The 16831-nt window shown below is 42.2% G+C and overlaps 1 protein-coding gene across 6 annotated transcripts in view; it reads right to left on the bottom strand.

Moving 5' to 3' along the window:
* Positions 1-16831, bottom strand: part of scara5 (scavenger receptor class A, member 5 (putative)) — a 53017-nt gene that overhangs the window by 14282 nt on the left and 21904 nt on the right. For all 6 annotated transcript variants that reach the window (XM_056763616.1, XM_056763615.1, XM_056763621.1 and 3 more), the window contains 3 exons: positions 11837-12022; positions 8485-8973; positions 664-744 (listed from right to left, as the gene is read on the bottom strand). In XM_056763616.1, the coding sequence (XP_056619594.1) occupies positions 664-744; positions 8485-8973; positions 11837-12022 (756 nt within the window). The remainder of the gene's footprint in view (positions 1-663; positions 745-8484; positions 8974-11836; positions 12023-16831) is intronic.

Below are 16831 nucleotides of genomic sequence, written 5' to 3'. Positions count from 1 at the left end.
TAAACTCAAATAAAACAAAAAACATTTAAACAATGCACAAAATTAATTTCAAATTTGATGCATGCTACAGGTCTAAGAAAGGTTGGAAAATAAATCAGAAAATAATATTAACTAAAACAAGTGCATGTCTCACTTTCTTGACAGCTTTCACACACTGTTTACTGTGTTTCCAGTACACTGCTTATCAGCAGCTTCTCTGTCCCACATATTCAACAATTGTCACGTTTTATCACTTTTTTGTGGAGAAGCCCCTCCACTACACAAAATACTAAATACAGTGCTGTGTCGTAGGTTAAAATTCACAAGTAACATATTCTCCTTAAAAGCGTCTAATGATGTCTAATGTTGTATGTTGCGGTTGTATGTATGTGAGATGGTAAAACGATTGCATCTCGCTGTCAATCACTCATGCGCTGAGTGAGTCATTCTTTCTTATCATAAACTTCAGAGAAACAAATTCAATCACATGTAGACATCATCTTATATGCTTATATTGCATATGTGTGAGGGGGAAACAATCGCATGATGCTGTCAATCACTCTTTCCTACAACGAGTGAATCCTCAATTGTCTTTTATTGAATTCCTCCAAAGCATGAGATTAAAACAAGGTAGGGTATGAATGAACAATCATGTAAAGTGATGTGTGGATGGTATGATGATACCTCTTGTTCCAGTAAGACCAGGAAAACCAGCAGGTCCCAGCGGCCCCACATCCCCCTTCTCACCCTTTGGTCCTGGGGGTCCTAAAAACATGTAATGATTAAAACAGTTACATTTCAATAGATTTTGGTTCCTCAAAATGATAGCTCATCCTGAAATGAAAATTCTGTTATTATTTAATCACCCAGGGAATGTTTTCAACATGAAGAATAATCTGGGGAATTGGACTAATACTAATACTACTGTAAACTAATATAATCTGAATTTAGGGCTGGGCTGATAAACAATATCATACCGAATCGCAATAACCATGATAAACTCTTGACTGCACTAGGCAAAGAAAACTCGACATAAGGAGAAAACGTGAGTGGAAAAGACAACAACAGTGAAACTTACACCAAAATGTCATTGAAAATTTGAAAAAGTTAACAAAAGACTAGCACAAATTCCGTTATATAAAAGGTGTTGGGCAACGTTTTTATATGCAAAGTTAACCTATCTGCTAACGCGAGCTAATGCAACATAAGACAAAAGAAACCTGCGCTGTCCTGCACCGGTTAGAGAAGTAAGTTAGTTTGAACATTAAAATCTTGTATGTAACATGCCAGCATGATGTATTATAGTGTATATAAGATGCCTTTCCGGAAGATTTATTGGGGTTGACTAAATGCATTTAATCTCACTACTCGAGCAAAACATTGCAGCGTTCAACAGAACAAGGGTGGAGCGGCTCTTCTTCTCTTCAAGGAGGAATGAGCCAATAGCGTTCTAGTGTGAGCAGTGACGGAGCATCTGGACGAATACGCTATTTACTGAATGAGTCAATTGAGTCAAAACTGGTACATGTCTATGGAGTTTATATAGACCCAAAACTCACGTGCATGAAATCCGCAAACGCCCATAATGTTTGCCACACGCGGAAAACTGCTACGCGAGGGCCCATTTATACTACGCAAGCGAGCAAAACAGTATCCCCAGGCACATTTCTGCTCCGCGAGCAAAAACTCAGTCCGCGAGCAAAGGCTTCAACGAGCGTGCGCGTGCGATTCTCTCTATGCTCTCGCAACTGCTCAACACTTGCTCGCTTGTTGAGTTGACTTCTGAGACTTTGGAGGCGGGACAATGGCAGATGTCCCCGCTAATCTGATTGGTAACTTTTAACATGCACTCACGTACAGATTACCTGTCTTCTTACCGAATGATTAGTGTATTACCTTGCTTTAGCGATAAGTTAGCATTTTAACAAGTGACATTTTGAATTCTTCCATCTGTCAACAAAAATGATGCTATATAATATAGCAGTTAAACTTACATGCAATGTATGACCTATGTAAAAACATACTATAATAATATAATTAAATGTCTCCTGTAGTCATTCAATTTGAGTTATCTAAAATCTGTTTATGATGATCCAGAATGCTACGGCAAGAGTTATCTTTAATGAACCGAAGAGAGCACACGTCACTCCTCTCTTCATTAAGCTACATTGACTCCCTATAGTCGCTCGCATCACATTCAAGAATCTGCTCCTGGCCTACAAGACCACCACTGGTTATCTTCCCTCGCTACTGCAGACATATGTACCCGCCAGATCCCTATGCTCTTTAAATGAACAACGTCTTGTTTTGTCATCCCATAAAGGTAAAAAAATCTCTCTCGCGCACCTTCTCCGGATCGGTTCAACCTATGTGGAATAATCTGCCTGCTGCTACAAGATCTGCAGATTCTGTAGCCATCTTTAAGAAACATCTGAAAACACATCTCTTCCGTCAACATCTAACTGATCTGTTCTGATTCTATTTTCTTTTCTGCTCTTTAAAAAAAAACTACTTATGCTGTCCCAATTGCTTCCATTGCCTACCCCACCTTTAAGTCCATTCCATTCCATTTTCTACCGCTTATCCGAACTACCTCGGGTCACGGGGAGCCTGTGCCTATCACAGGAGTCATCGGGCATCAAGGCAGGATACACCCTGGATGGAGTGCCAACCCATCGCAGGGCACACACACTCACTCATTCACTCACGCACTCACACCCTACGGACAATTTTTTCCACCTGTAAGTCGCTTTGGATAAAAGCGTCTGCTAAATGACTAAATGTAAATGTATACTGGCATAACCCGTTTTAATATTTTCAAAACAAATAAAGCAAAACAAATTCAATTTAAAATAAAATTTTAGAGAGTACATCATATTGTAATTTATAATAACTTGTGCTTTGAGTTATACTATTGTAGCCATATATTAATTCTCATAACAATTTTATGAAAATGATTAACACTACAAAAGCAATAATACATACACATACCAAACTATTTATTTCTAACTTCCTGTCAGGATGCCACATATTTAGATTCAAAGCCAAGGGCATACATAACACAGTAACGTCTCGGTTATGTCTGTAACCTCAGTTCCCTGATGGAGGGAACGAGACGTTGTGTCGACCCGACAGATGGGGTTCGCCCTTGAGAATCAACTCTGACTACTATAGAAATGGCCAATGAGATTTGGGTAATGAAATTTGCATGCCGGTCTCTGCCCCCGGATATCCGGTATAAAAGGAAGACGCCGTGCAGCATTCATTTACCTCTTGTTCTGAAGAGCCTGAGAGCCTCTCAGGACTACAGCAGAATACGATACGTGTTGTGACATAAGGGACACGTCTCGACTTGTATTGTGTCACAATCTCTAGCGAAGCCCCGGTTACAGGCCTGGGCGTGTCAGCACAAGATTTTCACGAAACTGTTACCTTCCAGTGTTTTGGTCGGGGGGTCCCAGTGCTTTCTTGGAGAAAGATGTGTACACCCTGACCGGTAACCTTTCACGGACAGAGGCCTTAGCTCTCTACTGGCGAGTGGCCGTCTGGATCGGGTTTACACCGGGTGAGCACAACTTCAACTCAAATCAAATTCCTTTATTGTCACTCAACCATATACACAGGTGCAACAGTAGTTGAAAAACATGGGTGCAATTCCAACCAACATGGCAGTATGACAGACATTTCTAGTACACATTTACACAGTAAACATTTCTGTACAAGTTTTACACCAGAATACAACAAATTATGTAATATACATAATAATCATACACAGCAGCAAATGTACACAATGTGTGTAGTGTACACAGGATAATGACACATAATTTACAAATAACAAAATAAATAGCAGTGAATGTACACACAATGTGTGTAGTGTGCAGTGATTGGTATGTATTGTGTATTACAGTACGACAATGTATAAAGTTGTGCATGCTATTGGGTGATAAAGTGCAGTGCTAATGAGTGGATTGTGAAAGTCAAGAGTTTTAGAGTCTGATTGCTTGGGGAAAGACTATCCCTAAATAACTTCCTTAATTAGGGATGCGCTGCAGATGCCACTTCCTACCCAGGGGGAGGAATATAGTGGATATAGATATGGTCTCGCCATTGGGGGAGATCGCATGGGACATGCGGACTGAATAGTTAACTGCTTGGTTGAGATCCACCTGGGGGAGGTCATGGGTTACCAGGAGTGGGAACCATCTCATGAGGATACATCAGACGGAACAGCCCACGGAGGGGGCATTACAGACGTCCGGTAGCACTAGGTCCGGTTAGAGCTATCTGTGATAGTTCATATGTTCTCCCGGCCTAAGGGGGAAGGCTGCTCTGCCCAGCCGACTCCCAGGGGGTGCTTGCTTAGTGATGGATGGGATTCCTGTTCTTAACCATGTGGTTGGGTAAGAAGGGAGGTGGATGGGATGCCTGTTCTTTACCATGTGGTTGGATAAGAAGGGAGGTAGATAGCACACTGACCCAACCTGCTGGAGGGTGGGGAGATGCTTTCGCAGGCATACGCCCGCCGGATGCCAGTCCTAAATGTTGCCACGCAGGACGTGGGCTGACACCGGACACAGAGAGGCGCATCAGGCCAGTGCCCAGGAGGTGGCTATACCCCGTGTGGAGTGAGCCCGCACTTCCAATGGGCACGGGAGATCTTGTGATCAGTATGCCGCCGTGACGCCTTCCATGATTCATTGCGCCAGTCTCTGTTTGGAGACAGCCCTCCCACTCAGCTCCGAAACAGAAAAAGAGCTGGTCAGAGCTCTTAAAGCTCTGTGTGGGGTCCACGTAGAGAAGCAGTTCGCACACTGGACACAACATGGATGGGGTTGGGTCTTCCTCCCCACTGGGGAGCGCCTGCAAGTTCACCACTTTGTCCCGGAAGGGAGTCGTGGGAACTTTCGGCATCGTATCTAGGCCTGGGTCTCAGGATAATGTGAGAGTTGCCAGGGCCGAATTTAAGGCAACCAGGGGACACAGAGAATGCATGAAGCTCCTCTACCTCTTGAAGGACACAGGAGGGCCGTCTTACTCGAAAGGTGAGGAAGATAGGAACCTCCAAGGGGCTTGAAAGGGGGGCCCAGAGTAGCCCGCCAGGACCACATTAAGGTCCCAAGAGGGTATGGAGCGGAGACGTGGCTCATTCCGCCTTCTCGCGCCCCTTAGGAACCTGGTGACCAGGTCGTGCTGCCCTAGAGACTTTCCTTCAACTGAGTCGTGACGAATGGCGATAGCGGCTACATACACCTACAGTGTGGGGGGGGAGATGTTAGTCTACAGTCTCTCCTGTAAGAAGGACAAGATGTTCCCGACCGAGCACCTCCGTGGGTCTTCTCGTTGAGAGAGACACCAGGACGAGAAGAGGCGTCATTTATAGGCGTATAACCACCTAGTAGATGGAGCCCTAGCCTGGGTGATGGTCTCCGCCACAGAGGGGGGTAGCCTTCACAGGATCTCCTTGTCCCGTCTAGAGACCAGACATGGAGACCGGAGAACTTGTCTGGGATTCCAGAACGTGCCCTTCCCCTGAGAGAGCAGGTCCTTCGTCAGGGGAATGGGCCAGGAGGGAGTCGATGTCAAGAGCATCAGCTCTGAGAACCAAGTGTGGTTGGGCCAATGCGGCGCATCAAATAACACTTGGTGCTCCTCTTCCCTGACCTTGCACTGTGTATGTGCAATGAGGCTCACTGGGGGGAAGGCGTACTTCCGCTTGTACCGCAGTCAGTTTTGCGCAAGGGCATCCGTGCCGAGGGGGGCCTCGGACAGTCGCGGGAGGCAAACAGGTCTACCTGGGGCTGCCCGAACAGCATCCAATGAGCTGGACAGCACTAGGGTGTTCCCGACCGAGCACCTCCGTGGGTCTTCTCGTTGAGAGAGACACCAGGACGAGAAGAGGCGTCATTTATAGGCGTATAACCACCTAGTAGATGGAGCCCTAGCCTGGGTGATGGTCTCCGCCACAGAGGGGGGTAGCCTTCACAGGATCTCCTTGTCCCGTCTAGAGACCAGACATGGAGACCGGAGAACTTGTCTGGGATTCCAGAACGTGCCCTTCCCCTGAGAGAGCAGGTCCTTCGTCAGGGGAATGGGCCAGGAGGGAGTCGATGTCAAGAGCATTAGCTCTGAGAACCAAGTGTGGTTGGGCCAATGCGGCGCATCAAATAACACTTGGTGCTCCTCTTCCCTGACCTTGTCCTGTGTATGTGCAATGAGGCTCACTGGGGGGAAGGCGTACTTCCGCTTGTACCGCAGTCAGTTTTGCGCAAGGGCATCCGTGCCGAGGGGGGCCTCGGACAGTCGCGGGAGGCAAACAGGTCTACCTGGGGCTGCCCGAACAGCATCCAATGAGCTGGACAGCACTAGGGTGGAGTTGCCACTCTTCGCGAGGCGTGTCGGCTGTCTGGTTCAGGTTGCCTGGGATGTGTGTGGCCCGAAGGGAGCGGATCACCTGTTGACTCCACGGGAGCAAGTCGTGTTAGCTCTCGTGAGAGTACGCCACCCTGACGATAAATGTACGCCACAGCTTCCTTGCTGTCTAGAGGGACCAGCACGTGCTTATCCTGCACGATAGGCCGTAGTCTCCTCAGTGTAAGTAGCACAGCCCCCAACTCTAGGCAATTGATATGCCAGCACTCCGCTAGTGCGTGCCTGTTGCACACTGCACCCCACCTCTGCGTTTCCAAATATGTGGCTGAGGATCTGGATGGTTTGCCACCGTCGGTTGGGGAACGATCAGAAGAGCGAGGTGGGGTGCAAGAGGAAGCGCATGAAAAAATCTCTGAACCCGCCGAGACGCCCAGGGGAAGGTCGCTGCAGGATAGGGACGATCTGCTGCTCCACGTCGTAGATCCGGCAATTTGTCTTAAAGCTTTTAGTTTAAGTTCCTTAGTCATGAGCGATTGCTCTGAAGAACAAAAGGTAAATGAATGCTGCACACCGTCTTCCTTTTAACCCGGATATCCGAGGGGCGGAGACCGGCATGCAAATTTAATTAGCCAAATTTCATTGGCCTCTTCTATAGTAGTTAGAGTTGATAGGTTCTCAAGGGCGAACCCCATCTTTCGGATCGACACAACGTTGAGAGACCGACAGAAAAGGAACCCAAGTTCCATTCCATCCATCGCTAAGCAAGCACCTCCTGCGGGCGGGCTGGGCAGAGCAGCCCTGCCCCTTAGACCAGGTACCAACTGAGTTATCCACATATAGATCTAACCAGACCTAGTGGTACCGAACAATATAACGCCCTCACTCGGGCGGTTCCATCTAACCCTAACTCCCTACGGTAGGAAGTGGTCTCTCTAGTGCATTCCCCATTTCAGGAAGTAGCGCCTACCTACTGGCCTTACGGCACTGGGCGGCTTCTCGCTGTTAGAGAAACAAGCCTGCCGGCCGTGAGGACCGAAGGCAGAGGCTTCCCACCTTTTCAAAAGATCTGTGACCCCCTACCTACCTATCCACTGGAAGATTACAATTTCGCGAAAGCGCTCATGTCTGATACGCCCAGGCCATTCACCGTCGCTTCACTAGAGATTGTGATACGGCACAGCGCTGTGGCGTTTTCTTTAGGAACGCCATCTGTCGGTTCGACACAACATCGAGAGACCTACAGAAAGGGAATGTTTTGGTTACGGATGTGACCTCAGTTCCCTGAGGGAGGGAATGAGACGTTGAGTCCTTCTTGGAGATGGTGGTCTAGTGGGTTAAACCACTGAACTGGTAATCAAAAGGTTGCTGGTTCGATCCCAGCAGCCACCACCAGTGTGTCCTTGAGCAAGACACTTTACTCCACGTTGCTCCAGGGGGATTGTCCCTGTAATAAGTGCACTGTAAGTCGCTTTGGATAAAAGCGTCTGCCAAATGCCTAAATGTAATGTAAATGTTGCAACAATGCGTGCCGCCGCTGCAGCAGTCGTAAGAGGCTCTCAGGCTCTTCAGAACTAAAGGTAGATGAATGTAGCACACCGTCTCCATTTTATACCCGGATATCCAGGGGTGGAGTCCGGCATGCAAATTTAATTCTTCAATTTCATTGGCCTTTTCTAAAAGAGTCAAAGTTGATAGGTTCCAAGGGGCGAACCCCATCTGTCGGTTCGACACAATGTCTCGTTTCCTCCATCAGGGAACTGAGGTTACATCCATAACCAAGATGTTATGTTTAAATGATGCGATTGCACAGAGGAGAAAGTGTGCGCCGGAGAAAGTTATGCACATATTAGTCACACACATTGTTTTCCGTGATCATATTTATAAAATTTACTGGTCGTTTTAATCAAATACATTAACAAAATGACCATCCACGCCTTGGGAATCATCATGTTATTTATGGATGTGGCCAAGTTTCTGAAACTTTAGCCAACATGAAAGAAATGTTGACAATACTTTCCAAGACGTTGTCAGAATGTTGTCACAAAGTAACGGCATGTTGACCAAATTGTGACTATCAGGCACCGGCATCAAAATGTACCTTGTTTTCTTGGTATTGAGATAACAATCAAAGCCTACCTTCTAATACAGTCAAGTTTTTGAGGGTCAAGGATTGCTCCCACTCTTTCAGCCTCAGATCTGCTGTGACGACATTGAGAATCTCAATCTCATTCCTCATCTGTTCCTCAAGGTGTATTTGTGTGATTCTTGTGCTTCTGGCATCTTGGGATACATTTCCAATCGTTTCCTGTAGTTCAACGATCTTCATCTGGTGCAGGCTAACATCTCCACCAAGTGAATGATTTAACGTTTGTATCGCCCAGCCGACCTCCTCCAGACGCTCCTGCAGAGTCTCAACGTTTAGCTCCATTGTGTGTAACTTCTCATGTTGGGTTCGTATAGAGACGGTAGGTAAGGTTAACTCCTCTCCCAGACTGCTGCTGTTCCTTGAACTAGTTCCAATGATCATGGCGAGATGGTCCCATAGCTGAGCTACAGAGTCGGAGGTGTTTTCAGAGACGGTTTGTAGGGCCCTGATGTCCCGCTCCAAGCCCTGCGCCAGCTGACCTGCTCACAAAAGTCACAGCAACAGAGAGCTTCATTAGTCATATTTGCTTTATTTGAGTATATTTTTTTATCATTTATTTATATTTGTTTATACCTGATGTTCTTTTTATTCACCCCGGCAACTGAAATTGAAGTTTATGTAAAAGGACTAGTGTGTAATTTGTTTGGAGGATCTTTTGATAGAAATGCAATATAATATACAAAATAAGTGTTCAGAGGTGTATTATGTTTTTTTTTACCTCAGAATGAACTATATTTTATGCGCCGGTCCCTGCGCTTTTGTGTGGTTTCTACGGTAGCTGTAAACGGACAAACTGCTCTACAGAGTGCGTTTCGTAAATATGTTATCTCTTTGGCAGGAATGCACGATAAATTATCTGCCGATAAATCATAAATCATTTCCCCCTGGTTAAACTTCTTCAGCTGCACGCTGCTCACAAATAAAATATGTTACAGTACTGTCTTTCTGACATGATCATGCACTTCTATCACTGCTATTAGAAAAACATTATTGATGTAGGTACAGTATGTAGGTATTTATGTCATGGTTTCACCTCTCCTTGTCAGGTATTTCGTGGTTTAGAGGTGGAATCATACAGAATCCTTTGTTTCATGTGGGGAGAGATGTTTTTGACCTTGTGGCCTTCCATACTCTCCCCGAGTCGCGTCAACGTTCCTACCCTCCTGTTTCCTAGTTTGTGTTAATTAGCTTACCTTGATTGTTAATCCCTTGCACCTGTTCCCTCTTGGTTTCTCTCCCTTTAAAACATCCTCGTGTTCATTGTCCTGTGCTGGTTCATTGTATGTATGCTGTATGTCTTACCGAGCCTGTATGCTGTTCTTTGCACCTTGTTCCCTGTTCCTGGTTCTCTGTTTAGTAAGTGTAGTCTTCTAGTATTTGTTTTCTTAGTTTTAATTAGTCAGAGTCCTGTTTTTTGTTAGTTTATCAAGTCCTGTTTTCCCATTGTGGGTTTTGTTTTGCCTGTTTTGTGTTATAATAAATACCTTTGTTAACCCCTTCGTCCACCTCCTGTCTGCCTTGCAATTGGGTTCTTGCCTCGAGTCCGTGACATTTATGAATGTGTAAATTATAGGAACAAAAGCATACTGTTTGAATCAGACTGCTGTCTAAATGCTTTCTTTCTTGAGAATTGTTAGACATGTGGCTATTAAAACATATTTTCTGGGTTCCTCTGGAAGAACATAATTTGTGTATTTTTAGTAAAAGTGTAAAATAGGTTTTGTACATGAACATCACGGGAAAAACCGAACTAATGGATACCTTGTTTTCTGCAGTCAATGTTTTCTAATAAAAGCAGTTGTCCACGTTGTGCCTCTTTCAGTCGTAGGGAATTTTATATTAATATTTAGATACTATATATTGGTTATTTGCTTCCAATGTTAAAGAATTTTCAGTTATCGGCCAAAATGTACATATTGTGCATCTCTACTCTTTGGCAAAGAAGTGAAAACGTGACGACATCTTCCCCTGTGAGAGCCACCGTAGTGCTTCGAAAGGGAGGGGTGGAGTGATACCCCTAAAATCTACTGACTGGACATTTAAAGCCTTTTAAAAAGCACCATAAGATTTCTTAATTCATAAAGCGAGCTCAACTCTTGAAGGCCATATATGTTGAATTAAATGAGGCATCTTCAAAAGTATGTCAAAAATCCAAATATTGAATTTATTTCATGTATACATAACATGAATTCTAACTAACTTGTTCACACTGAATAATTCGAAAATTTGAAAACATTTGGATACAAATCTGATTAATCTAATACATATCTACTCATTCTACGAAAGTAGCACATATTCATGTGAAATATTCAATGAGTTTGTGGCTGATCAAACGTCTAAGCCATCTGTCACAGAGTCTGAGAGAAGGGGGAATAGCTTCAGATGCTTCTCTTCAGACTCCGATATGCCCATGGCTTTGTAATAAGATAAATTTGGACTTAGCAGGCCACCTACGGCTCTTCCACAGTCCAATTATGCACCCTAGCAATTAGCCTAATTAACATTTACAATTAGCAATTTGTCAGACGCTTTTATCCAAAGCGACTTACAAAGAGGTTAAGGAGCAATAAGCGATATGTCATTCAGGAGCAATAACACAACAGTTGCTAATACAAAGTTACTAGTTTCAACAAAATCCAGAACAATAGCTGTTGAGAGAAATAGAGAGCGTTAGTGTTTCTTCTTCATTTGTCTGTCAAGTATTCACAAAAGAGATGAGTTTTAAGTAGTTATGTAGTTTAAGTAGCGATGTGGTTGACCGGACCGACCGGATTTTGATGGGATGTAGGAGTGTAGGAGGGTGTGAAAGTATGCCGGGGAAGATCCAGTTATGGTCCTGTAGGCAAGCATTAGTGACTTGAATCTGATACGGGCTTCAACTGGTAGCCAGTGGAGAGAGAAGAAAAGGGGTGTCACATGGAAGACGAGGCGTGCTGCTGCATTCTGAACCAGCTGGAGTGGTTTGATCGCCTTTGCAGGAACACCAGCAAGGAGAGCATTGCAGTAGTCCAACCTTGAGATTACCAGGGCCTGGACAAGAAGTTGTGCCGCATGCTCAGTGAGATAGGGTCTGATCTTTCTAATGTTGAATAAGGCATATCGGCATGACCGCATTGTCTTTGCAGTGTGATCATTGAAGGACATCTGTTCATCAAATGTTTTGTTGAAAATGTTCCTTTCCATTCACTATTTTAGAGAAGGACTAATAGTGACTGTAGCAGCTGTTCTGGTCACAGTAACTACAGCACAATTAATGTGATACTTCAGAAATTAAGGTTGAAGAAAGTCATTATAGTATTACAGTTAGTTTTTTAAAAGAACCATTGTGTTTTCAGCGATTACCTAGTTGATGCAGCTGTTCACTTTGGTTGTTGAAGAGGTTTTCTAGCTTCCAGATGTTCTCCAGAAGGTCGCTCTGAGAGGGAAGCTGGCTAAGAGATCTCTGCAAGGTCTCAGCGCGCTCTCCCAGATGAGTCACGTTCTCCAGCAGAGCCTTCTGCCTCTCCGAGGATTCCCGAGACTTTGACACTGAACGAGACAGAGATTTCTTCAAGAGATTTACAAAGAGAGGTATTGTTGACACACCAATTCTGATTGTAAGGTAATAAAAAACGGGACGGAAAAAGATTTGGCCGCATAGAATAAACTGTGGTGTCCTATTATGCCGAACATACAAAATGTTGTTCATTCCAAATCTTCAGCAGAAAACTCTTTTAATGAACTACACCACCTAATAATCCCTTCCGGTACTTCATCATCCACTGTGGATCCACTTTTCAGTAGTGGTATGAATAGGACAGTTCATCACAATACTATGTGATATAATTTTTCTCCACCAGCAATGCGATATTTGTCGATAATGCCTCAGAATTTTCAGGACAAAATTACTATTTGATTGGATTAATGTATCAATATTTCAATATTACTTGTCTAGTTTACACAAGCAGTTACATTTTAATTAACTCACAAATGCAACCAAAATAGGTCAAATGAATGTTAAATTGCACACCTTCACAACAACACACTAACAACAAATACACTTAGACAGACATTATTTGAGGAATGGAAAGGGGAGAGTGTCCAATAAAGGTACCTCGTATCAATTATTTTTTATGTGGCATCGATGCATCATATCGTTAATAATGTAATCGATACATTGATCCAGAGCGATGTTTTGTGACACTCATACCGCTGTGAAATGCCCTGTTCAAGTTGTCCTTGTGGTTAAGACCTTGTGTTAAACCTCTTGGATAGTGTTTACAGCTGAGAAGCTAAGGCTTTCTGAAACAAGCTTTAAGCGAGTGACCAACATAACAGACTGGACCACCTTCATAGAGACTGTATCGAAACAAGATGTGCACAAGAGGAGTGACAGCTTAGCACAATTGCTGACATTCTGTGTATGTTACATTCATTTGTCATTTGATGCATAATTTCATGCAGGTATCACTGTTGTTATATAATATTTATAAATTTCAGGTTTGTCTTATCAACATCAAAGTCTGCTTTATTTTTAATTCTTTCCACATGTACATATAGGATTGAAAAATATATATAATATTTATATAAAAAATACAGATAAATAAATATTATACATATTTGTCAAATACAACCGTTACGAGCAGGGATATAAAAAAAAGATAGGTAATGGCAGATAGAGTGCAAACCAGTGAAATATACAACAGTGCAGATGTAAGGTTATACAGATGTTATTCTGCTCAGGTTCAGCTCTGTGAACCTCAGTTCAGTAATCTTGAGAGAAGAAACATGCATCTCATTGAACTCACATGTGCAGGGAATTGGCATGAATTTAGTAAAATCACTACAGATGCTTAAATAACCTAAACTCCTCTGGCCATGAGGGTAAAAACAAATATGCAGAGAACACAAAAGTGCGAGGTTTGATCTAGTGCTCTTACAGTATGTGTACGACCTCAAGAGGGCTGTGAGTCATTTATCTACAACTTTTTTGTGTGGTACATACTGGAAATTCTCAACTGATTCCATCTCTGTTTATGACCTGAAAGATGTGTGTGCATTATTCCCTACTGTACAACTAACAAGACAAAAACGGACCTTCAACACATTATTGTAGTGTAATGTCATGGTCAGTTTTCACAAGACAACAATTGTATAGAGCAAAGGAATGATCTCAACCCTGCTCCTGGAAGACCCATAGCAGCAAAACAGTACATATTATAAATGTTTTCCTAATCAAACACATATGCTTGAACTCATCATCTTATAGAAACTTTAGCAACAGCTGAAATGATTGCGTCAGATTAGAGAGTCATCCAAAATGTTGGGAAGGTTTGGAAACAATGTCTGCCGCATAGTATGACTTCTAAAAGTTCATCGCTTTCCACATGTGAAGATGGAAATGATTAACTCCAGTCTCTATAGCAAATTTATGCTGGTGACATTCATTATTATTTATTAAATGACATTAATTAAACAGGATCATACAAATCTTGATTATAATCAGGTGGTTTGTTGCCATCTTATACAACCGAACAAAAAAAATGCACTTTTCACACAAATGAAATAGAATTCAGACCCCCTACTGCAATAGCAAATGCATATTAGATACAACATTTCATTGGCATAATTAGTCTTCACTATGGGCCTTATAGTCTCTAAAAAAGGGAAAACAAAGACGAATTGGAGCCATCTCAATAGGTGCTTTATCCCTTCAAATATAGTTTTCTTTCAGCTGTTGTGAAACTTTAATCAAAATATGTAATAGTCATTCCAGTATAAACGAAAGACAAATGATATTTAGATTACCTGATTTTAACTCTCTCTCTTCATTTTATGGCTATTGAAAACTTGTCTGAAAACATGCGATTTTCCTTCTTCCAGGTTGTCTTTGACACCAATCTGCTTCAGTACGTTGGGTGTATTTCACTCATATCCTGTTGTTGTTGTGGTTTTAGATGTGGAGAAAGAAGGCAGAACCCCAGAACAAACTCACCTATGAAATGGCCATGGAGCAATGGTAGATTGAAGGTGTTAACCAACCAGCCCAAAAGGATTGTTTCCCAACTATGGTTGCAAGTTCCAACGTTGACAGCATAGTTCAATGATACATTGCTTTCCCAAAACAATCGTTCCAACAAACATAAGCTATCAGCATTGCAAAGTTGGGTTGTTGGAATTGCAGCCTTAGAAACAGTTAATTGTTATTATGACGTTTGGACAAGCAACATTCGCTGCCCGTAAGTCTAAATATGTACAAATTCCATTTAAATTATTTTAATTCGCCAAAAGAAAGCGCTGTTTTCGAGAAGTGTGCATGTGTGCAGATCTACAGGCTTTATGATCAATGTGTGTAGAACAAATGGCAGAATAATTAAATAAATCTGGAACGATCTTAACTATCTTTGATTGTTATTTTAAAGTCAGTTCGTAAAACATGTTCTTCTCTCCCCTCAAGGCCTCACGAAACACACCAGATCACCAGAATAGTGGAATGCATAGTTGATATAAAAAACTGGATGAGTAACAACTTTTCATTGCTAAACTCGGACAAAGCAGAAGTGTTACTTATTGGACCTAAAACCGCCATAACTAACAACCAAGAATACTGCTTAACTATTGACGGATGCTTAATAAAACCTGTGTCATCAGCTAGGAATCTGGGCATTTTATTCAATAATAATCGGTCATCTGAAAACCATCATTTTAAGAATATATCTAAACTACGTCATATTTACATCACTATCAAATGCAGAAAAGTTAATTCATACATTCATGACGTCAAGACTAGATTATTGTAATGCACTGTTAGGTGGTTGCTCTGTAGGTTTATTACAAAAACTACAACTAGTTCAAAATGCAGCAGCTAGAGTTCTTAAACGAACAAAAAAGTATGAGCATATTAGCCCGTTCCTGAAAAACATTGCACTGGTTACCTAATAAGCAATGTCTTAACTTTAAAATCTTACTGACTACCTTTAAAGCCCTACACGGTTTATCTCCACAGTACCTGAGTGAGCTTCTACTACTATACAGTCCCTCACATTCAGTATGCTCATAGAGATCTGGACAGTAGGTAATACCTAGAGTTTCATAATCAAGTGCAGGTGGTAGATCCTTACCCAACCTTGGGCATGTTAAGCTCTCATAAATGTGATTTCTTCCTCACATCATCGGTGCTTTGGCCATAATTAACAACTTCCCTTCATGCAAATTTCCCTATAACTCAAAGAAATATATAATGTTATAAAAAAACTTTTAAGAGTAAGTTAATGTGCCTCGACCCGATCATTTTGAAAAGTACTCGGTGCCAAAAGGACACTGTAATGGTTATGCTCAATGAAGTTGTTTTGATAGAAGGAAAAAGATACATTTCTAGTTTCAACATTATTTCTTCTTCAGACATTCATTCAAAGAAATGAAGTACCAGATTTTGGAAAATGACCCTCATTTAGATTATGATGACAGAAAATGTGTCCATTCTCATGAAGCCATATATTCTAATTTCTCTTGGACTGAACCTTATAGGGCTTTAACAAAGTAGTTCCCAAAAAGAAAGGTTGGTCAAGTACAAGTAATCTTAAAGGTACCAATGAGAGGTTAAAGAAACTCCTTGCAGGAGAGAGAAGCTTCAGCAGTTATTACACAGATATTTCTCTGACATACCTCTTTGCCATGGCAGCAAACACAACTGCAACACGTGAAGCAAGAGGAGAAAATCAAATGCTGAGAAAAGGTTAATGACAAGGAGCCAAAACCTAGAGTTGAGGTTCAAAATGAAAGGTCTACATTTGATTAGCATGTGTGTTTCTTGGGATTCAAGCATTATTATTCATCAACTTGTGATTATCTCACAGATCAAACCCCAAAAAACATTAAGGAAATAGTTCACGTGGCAAGGACTTCTGCCTGAGGGGGCGCTTATAATCTCCTATGGGTCCTACTTGAAGTGACAAATGACTTGTATGCGATTGTATGAATTGAAGGGTAGGTTTTGTTGCAACAAACAAATACATTTACATTTACATTTAGGCATTTGGCAGACGCTTTTATCCAAAGCGACTTACATTGCTTTATCCTAAACATCTTTTATAGGTATTTGCAATCCCCTGGGATCGAACCCACAACCTTGCGTTGTTAACGCAATGCTCTAACCACTGAGCTACAGGAAAGCTGTAATATATATAATATATATATATATAATATATTAATAATCATGTAATATATACATCAAATACATAATGTTATCTAACATATCTAGCTCTTCGTATTTATCAAACCAGTAGCTGGAGTGACTTAAAGAGTACTTAACATGAGATCATGAAAATGACGTTTCATGCAGTCTGTTATATTGCCGTG

This window comes from Triplophysa dalaica, chromosome 13 (genome assembly GCF_015846415.1).
Source record: "Triplophysa dalaica isolate WHDGS20190420 chromosome 13, ASM1584641v1, whole genome shotgun sequence".
NCBI classification, from domain to species: domain Eukaryota; kingdom Metazoa; phylum Chordata; class Actinopteri; order Cypriniformes; family Nemacheilidae; genus Triplophysa; species Triplophysa dalaica.
Note: the sequence above shows the minus strand (reverse complement) of the source record. Positions and strands in the feature narration are given on the sequence as shown.